General features: G+C 46.1%; 1 protein-coding gene across 2 annotated transcripts in view; it reads left to right on the top strand.

Annotated features, from left to right (window-relative positions):
* LOC135818082 (uncharacterized) overlaps positions 1–8,435 on the top strand; it is a 108,539-nt gene that overhangs the window by 53,915 nt on the left and 46,189 nt on the right. The window contains exon 1 of one of the 2 annotated variants that reach the window (XM_065331406.1): positions 3,636–4,077. The exons of the other annotated variant lie outside the window; for it this stretch is intronic. Within the exon in view, the coding sequence (XP_065187478.1) occupies positions 3,669–4,077 (409 nt within the window). The 5' untranslated portion in view covers positions 3,636–3,668. Of the gene's footprint in view, positions 1–3,635; positions 4,078–8,435 lie in introns of those variants that run through there. 2 annotated transcript variants of the gene reach the window in all.

The following is an 8,435-nucleotide window of genomic DNA, read 5'->3' as shown; positions in this document are numbered from 1 at the left end:
ATAACTCAGTCCAGTGTGTTGTTCTTGCGGGTTGGTTCGGAGACGTGTTGGGTGAGGTAGTGCGAGGCGCACAAGTCCTCTAAGGCTTCCCCAGCAACAGTACAAAGGGATGACAAAAACACAGCAAAAACGCAGCAGCAGGCCGCAACAGAGTGACACAAACGCAGCAGCATGTACAACATACCTATTTGTATACAGCATATTATTTCCTAGTGTACAGGTCAATGCAGTCTTTGTTATGGTAATACAGTGTATGTACAGTCTGTGTGGATATGGGTATACGTATAGCTCATGACATTCCATGCTCTGATCAATTGACACCAGTTGTTCAACACCAGCAACCATATAGCCCAACTCAACCTCTTGTGCTCAGCTGTGCCTTGCTATGCTTGTGCCACACCACGTGCACACACACACGGTGACACTACATGCACACACACACACACACACACACACACACACACACACACACACACACACACACACACACACACACACACACACACACACACACACACACACACACACCACGTGCACACACACACACACCACGTGCACACACACACACACGGTGACACTGCATGCACACACACACACACACACCACGTGCACAAACACACACCACATGCACCCTTTTTGCCCATTTGAGTTTTGACGCCCATCACCGAGGCGATGATAGCAATGCTGCAGCAGAAGCCATAGCAACTTGTGCTGGGATTGCACCATTGAACAGCTTACAAGGCTGAAGAATTGACCGCCACTATTCTGAGCCTTGTCTACACCACACAGCCATTTGAAGAGGCCGTTTCTGGCCAGTGAATCCCTCTGTGACTTTTTCGTTTTCGTTTTTTCCAGCACACATCACACCACATATTCCACCATGTACTGGCTGTTGGGACTGACCAGCCAGGATTTTTCATACCACGTGCACACACACACACACACACACACACACACACACACACACACACACACACACACACACACACACACACACACACACACACACACACACACACACACACACACACACCAGACACACACCAGACACACACACACCACACACGCACGCACGCACGCACGCACGCACGCACACACACACACACACACACACACACACCTGACCTTTGACGCCCATCGCCGGAGGCGATGATAGCAATGCTACGGCAGAAGCCATAGCAACTTACTTGTGCTGGGATTGCACCATTCAACAGCTTGCAAGGCTGAAGAATTGACCGTCACTATTCAGCCTGGTCTACACCATACAGCTATTTGAAGTGACTTTTTCTGGTCAGTGAATCCCTATTTTTGGTCTTTTTCTTTTTTCTTTTTTTTTCTTTTTTTTCCCACACACACATCACACCACATACTCCGGCATGCACTGGCTGTTGGTAACCACCCAGGAGAATGAAAGAAAAGTCAGGAAGAGTCTGAGAAAGAGAAGAAAGACGTGTGTGACCATAATCGTCGGGAATCGAACCCGCAACCTATCGATTGGAAATCGCTGCACATGCCACTGCACCATATGGGACACACACACACACACACACACACACACACACACACACACACACACACACACACACACACACACCATTGGACCATTGGACGCCCATCGCCGGAGGCGATGATAGCGATGCTACACGCCATAGCGGCTTGTGCTGGGATTGCACCATTCAACAGCTTGCAAGGCTGAAGAATTGACCGCCACTATTCAGCCTGGTCTACACCACACAGCTATGAAGTGGCTTTTTCTGGCCAGTGAATCCCTACTTTTGGTATTTCATATTTTTCTGCACACATCACACCCCATACTCCAGCATGCACTGGCTGTTGGTAACCACCCAGGAGAATGAAAGAAAAGTCAGGAGGAGTCTGAGAAAGAGAAGAAAGACGTGTGTGACCATAATCGTCGGGAATCGAACCCGCGACCTCTTGATTGGAAATCGCTGCACATACCACTGCACCATATGGGACACATACACACACATACACACGCACACACACACCACCACCACCACCACCACCACCATCACCATGTACCACACACACGCATACATGCACGCGCGCGCGCACACACACACACACACACACACACACACCGGACACACACACCGGACACACACACACACACACACACACCTCAGACCTCAGACCTGCCCATCGCGGAAGCGATGATAGCGAACAGCTAATAGACATAGCAACTTGTGCTGGAATTACACCATTCAACAGCTTGCAAGGCTGATGAATTGACCGCCACTAATTTAAGCCTGGTATCCACCACACAGCTGATTGAAGTGGTTTATTCTGGCCAGTGAATCCCTATTTTTCATTTTTCCATTTTTCTATTTTTTAAATTTTTTTTGGACACACGCCACACCACATACTCCGGCATACACTGGCTGTTGGTAGTCACCTAGCCCCTAGGATTATGAAAGAAGAGCTAGGAGAATGAGAAAGAGAAGAAGGACGTGTGCGACCATCATCGTCGGGAATTGAACCCGCAACCTCTCGATTGGAAATCGACTGCACATACGACTGCACCATATGGGACACACAGTGACACACACAAACATACACGCACACACATACGTGTATACGTAAAGTCGGCTGCAAGCGCCCACTTCGCAGCAAACGCTCACCCCAGCGGGTCCATACTATTTTCGTCTTTTTCAGGTCATTTTAGTTGTAGAAAACTGGCATGAAGGTCGAATGCGTACAAGAACGACTGTAATGCCTACACAGTGCCTATGTCTTACCAGGATCCTGTGCAACAGCGATTGTCATTATCTCGCTGCAAAGAAAAACTTCGGTCCGGATTTCCTTTGCATCCGATAAATGGGTCGTCTTTGTTATTGTAGTTCGTTCTCCTGAAGATGGGCCAGGCCCGAAAATTTGGTGTACAGTAATGTAAATGTAAATTTGAATTTGAATCGCAGTAAAGAGACCGTTTTGGAGTTTGGAGTTGAGAAGTGAAGTTTCCTAAAAGTTCGTTCTCCATTATTTTGGTTTTCAAATCATGAAATTTCTGCAGTGCCATGAATGTGACGATGTTGCGCTTTCAGAACGGAACGGTAATTGTTCTGACGAAGCGTCATTCTACGACTTGACCAGTCGCAGTATTGCAGTTGCAAGTCGAACAGGGTAGATGTCACAAAAGCTACACCTACAACGTCGCTACCAACTTGTTGAAAACTCTGAAGTGCTCGAGAAAAACCATTGCCTTTGTGTGTTGCGTGATTTGGAAATGATGGCTTGAAACACCGTCAGAAGTGTATTTGGTTCCTGCAATACTCTGCTCTTTGCTACCTTGTTATTCGGAAGAAAACCCATTTGGATTTGCGAAATACAACAAACAACATCATAAAATCACTACAAGCTAGCTCGTAGCTAGTGCCCGAAGAGACTTTGAAACCAGGAAAGTGGACATCATAGTGTTTACCGTAGCAAAGCGCTCTTCGCGCCACGGTGTGAGATGCACTTTCGTACAGTGGGAGTGACAGTGCATGGGGTCAGTGCGTACAGGCCAGCAGATCTTGCACAATGCGGTGGGCATTTGCAGCGGACTTTACGGTACACAAACACACACACACACACACACACACACACAAACACACACATACACACGAAAAAAACACACTATTGGACCAGACATAGTGGTTACAACAATGTGTCCTGTTTTTCTTGTGTATTATTCGCTGTCTGTAGATTTCTTCACAAGGGTTGTCAAGACCAACTTACCACAGATCATCACCAAACTAGCGACTGTACCAGATATAGTGCTCACTGAAGTATTTGGAGAAGCCGACCTGGCTGAAGAGTTTATCAGCACTTATCGAACGGCATGTGAGGCGGCCGGTCATGTGCGTGATCTTCCACTTTCTTGTGAAGCATCAATTGGGATATCTTTACTGTACCCAGTGTTCTCCTTTATGCTTCTCTTTCATTACTTGCACCACCCTGAGCTCACTCAACGACTGGATAAAGATTTCCAGATCAAGATCGACCATGAGGCAGGATGTGATGGGAGTAGTCTTGTCCAACTGTTGACTTTGGCTATTGATTTACGGAGCGATAGTAAGTGACAATTTGAAGACTGTGATGCAAGTTAAAGAATGTCCATGATGGTGAATCCTAGTTAATGGATGATGCTGGTCTTTGTCTTAGTGTGCATACCAGCTTAAGGTTATATGAAAATATAGTTGTCTTTAAATATACTAGCAGAAATGTTCTAAATGATATTTGCTGTTTTCCAATTTGTTTAGTATACGTTATGTTCTAGCCTTGGTTTCCATTGTGAGGAAAATGAGGGATTTTATTGAAATCCTCCATACCTAATCATAATGGCACTTTCTCCCGGTGACTTGACTTGACACTTGACTGACTCACAACCGCCATCCAGATCACACAAGAACTCCATTGAACTTTCAAAGTCGGCGGGAAAGCGCTAGCTTCAGTGTTGGGAGCAGCTCATGTTCTGATGAAATGATCGCCGAAGTCGCAAACTCTATTTCATAACATAGCAAAGGAGCCTAAACCTGCCTGTCATGTTTGTGGACATCACCAGCATAATATTGTTTAGTAATGTCATAATGTCAATAAACTTAAAATGTACCGCCAATCCAAGCAATAATCGTAGAGACATTTCTGTGTGATTCTTCCGATCTCATTTTCATATACAGGAGGTACCGGGATATCAATGATGAATGATGAAGGTGTGATTGCATTGAGAGAAGGACCAGGAGATACAGTTCAAGGTTAGTATTGTCCATGTAATGGTCATCCATTAATGCACAACCCTACTTGGTCCGCGTCAGCGATATTGTCGCTTATCTTTCAGCTTTGTTTTTACGTCGCCAAAGCTCACTCGGCAGCCCATTTCATCCCAATTTTGGTTAGTAAGTTAGTTTACTAGTACCTGAAAGGTCTAGCTACAGTTCGAGTGGATTTCGAGAGCGACGGGTGGGTGATTCTGATTGATACAGCGCTGAATCAAAATAGATTATCTTGTTACGCTGTGCAGGCAAGAGCAGCGCAAGCCACAAGAAAGTAATCGGCTACTCGGAATCAGCTCCATTTTGCTGAACGGCCGAGATCGCTCACCTCAGGGATCGCTCCTCAAGCTGAGATCTCAGCTCCCTTACCTCCTACTCAACGCTCGGAGTATCCAGCGCGTCGTGGAGATTTGCAAGTACTGTACGCGTCGTCGTCGTCGTTCAAAATAAATCTTGCAAAGAACGGCGTCTGATTTGAACCACACAGGCTGTCGTACTGCCCACGAGAAGTCCTATAGAGAAGGCGACCGTCACGATCGACTTCTGTTTAGAAAATAGCCAGGCAGCGGAGAGGAAGAGAGATGAGCTTGCAAAAGAAAGAGAGTCGAACCCGAGCAAAAATATTTGTCACCAGCGTCGAGAGCAGCGACGAAGAGGACCGAAAAAAGTAGGAACCCTTCCTTGGACAATAAATTCCTTACAGCTAGTTGTCATTCTATACCTTACCGTCCATCGCACCAAGTTTTATCACTTCAAGTGCACGTGTTCATGTCCAAAGTCTAAGTTCAAATTATCGAAAGATAAGCGACAATATTGCTGACGCGGACCAAGTAGTTAAGGGAAATATATGCTCGAAGTTTATCAGCACGAGCCTTTCAGCGCTAGCATTCCAGCACAAGCATCACAGCGTCCTGTACATTAGGACTACCTTTCTCAGCGTGGCAAAACTGAGCGTCCATAGAGTTAACGAGGAAAATCCCAGCCTGACAGTAAAACCCACTGAGAATTAGAGCGCCGTGGAAATGAGTGCCTACAAAGTCAGTACAAAATACACCAGCGGGAGAGAAAGGTGCGCAGTTAAGTTAGTACAACCGGATTGGGCAGTGATCATTGTTATTTATGTGCCACACTCAGGGGCATCACACACTTTATGACCGGTAAGACCATGGTCGTACCACTTTTCATACGACTCCAGGGTATATTCTAGTGCGAATTTCCAACCGGTTCCGTTCGAATGAAGAGTGGGGGGGGGGGTGCGGGGTCTCCCCTGGAAAAAAATTTCAAAATACAACCCAAATATGGCACTCGACAGCAATTTAAAAGATTTCTTGGTGCTGGAGTGTAGCAAAGATATAAGCAGCTCCATTCACCCACAGAAAAGTACGGGCGGTTGGAACTGATTTGTAACTTTTCAACCGGTCGCCAACAATTTCAACCGGTCGAAAACCGGTTGGGGCGATTCTAGAAAATTCCCTGGACTTAGTCTGCCCAATTCATCCAAAAAGCAGTGAAAAATTCATAGGATCATGCACTTCTACTTCGAAGTACATGCACTTGTACATAACTTACACTGTGCACATAACTCACGGAGTTGACTTGGAGTAGACCAGGGTATGCATATGTGCCCTTTATTGGTACTGTTCTGCCTGGACCCACGGTTGCTGCCAGTAGATTAGTACACCGAGTACTAGGTACAGTCGTCCCTCTCTAATCCGGCACTTGTTTATCCGGAACCCTTGCCAACCGGGGCACTTTCTGACAAAACCGATTATTTTCGTTCAATTCCTACATCTTAATCCGGCACTTGAATTCCGCCTCCAGCAGTGACTTTTTGAAACGAATCGTTGAAACTGCACGTAGTTTGATTTTATAATCCGGCAGTCGTAAATCGCGTACCGTACAGGTGCACTCCTTGCCAGGCCTAGGCCAGGCTAGGCTTGTCCAGGAGACAACGGCAGTCAACCATACTTTCTTGTTTTAGCAAGGAGTAGTGTCCTGCCAATTTTCAGGTGTGTGTGTGTGTGTGTGTGTGTGTGCGTGTGTGTGCAAGAGTACATGTGAACATGTTCTCTGTTTTACTTTATCACTTTATCACTGTGTATATTCCTGGAGAACAATTGAGAATATAAAGCCGTGCACCAAATACTTGGGTCGACACGGAAAAACCCTGCGTTTTGACGTACATATGATACATGCATGCAATTGGGTAGGGTCGGGTCAGAGGGCAGGATTTCTTAATCCAGCACCCGCGTTAATCCAGCAGAAAACGCCGTAGCAAAAGGTGCCGGATTAGAGAGGGACGACTGTAGTTGTATTTATTGCTGGGTGCTATGTGCTATGTAGTTACATTGATTGTTGCTGAAGTGTCCATGTAAACATGGTAGTCTAGATGTACATGTATGTCTTCAGCTCACACACGCACTCACACACACACACACACACACACACACACACACACACACACACACACACACAGACACACACACACACACACACACACACTCACAGAGTCACAAAGACAGTATACTATGCAACGAACACCTAGCCTACAGGATACCAGTTGATCAGCTATGGTAGATGTATGAGGTGTTGTTATGTCATGTCGGCATGGAGACGGCCTTTCCAGGGAAACTGGAGCCGCGAAAGAACTCAGTTCTGATTTGACTTGCTTACTTTTCTGTTTTGGTGAAACAATGTCAGTATGAAAGGGAGGACGGCCTATGCATTGTAACTGGAGCTGCGAAAGAACTGTCTGCTTGATTTACTTAGTTTTCTGTAGTGGCGAACCAATGGCAGGATGAAAGGGAGGACTGCCCCACATAATCAAATTATAGACCTGAGAAATGTCGCAGAGCATGTGATTTCAGCAGACGTGTCACATGATTGGCAGACACTGGCTTGAACAGTGCTAGGATAAGAAGTGCTATGGAAATGTTCTGCGCTGACACTCAGTGCATGACCACAGATACGTAGCGTGCAGATAATGTGGTGCAACTTCAAGAGATTCAGTAGCAGATATGCACGTTGTACAGATGTATGAAGTTCTGTACTAAGGTCGTAGGTGTGTACAGACCCGGCTGGGTATTCATTGTGTGATATATATGCGCATTTCACCAATTTTAGCATCATAATTAATGGCAAACATTCGCTTTTCCAGCTTCTTCACTTTGGTTAGAACTAAAAACTAGCTAGATCTTTGTCGGGGGGGGGGGGGGGTTGTAAGAAATGCCTTCAGGGCCCATTTCTTAGTGGAAATAGCAGTAAACACAATAGGGTCGTGCACATTTTAAGGGGAAGTTAAGCCTAAAGTCAAATTTTCACCAGTTGTAGTCTTCGGGGTGCTGAGCCGAATGGTCTTGGTCCGAGGAAGCTGAGACGCTCCCTTCCTTCTTTAATCCCAATTGAACTCGCGCACTTCCACCGAAACTGGGTGACTGCGCCCTACTAGATGGGGATTTGTATGCAAAATAGGGGTGAAACGGTTCGGGTAAGGAACCGGTTTTGGAACCGCCAGCTGAAAAGAATCGGGTGCCCGTTCCGTCAAATTTCGAACCGAAACTCGAAGAATCTCGTTCTTGTACAAATACATGTACACATCAAGTCTACTCAAGATTTTAAATGTCTTACCTTACGATCCCTACTCTTCCAAAGGGTTCTCTG

This window comes from Sycon ciliatum, chromosome 5 (genome assembly GCF_964019385.1).
Source record: "Sycon ciliatum chromosome 5, ocSycCili1.1, whole genome shotgun sequence".
Lineage (NCBI taxonomy): Eukaryota > Metazoa > Porifera > Calcarea > Leucosolenida > Sycettidae > Sycon > Sycon ciliatum.
The sequence above is the reverse complement of the archived record's forward strand: the minus strand, read 5'-3'. Positions and strand labels throughout refer to the sequence as shown.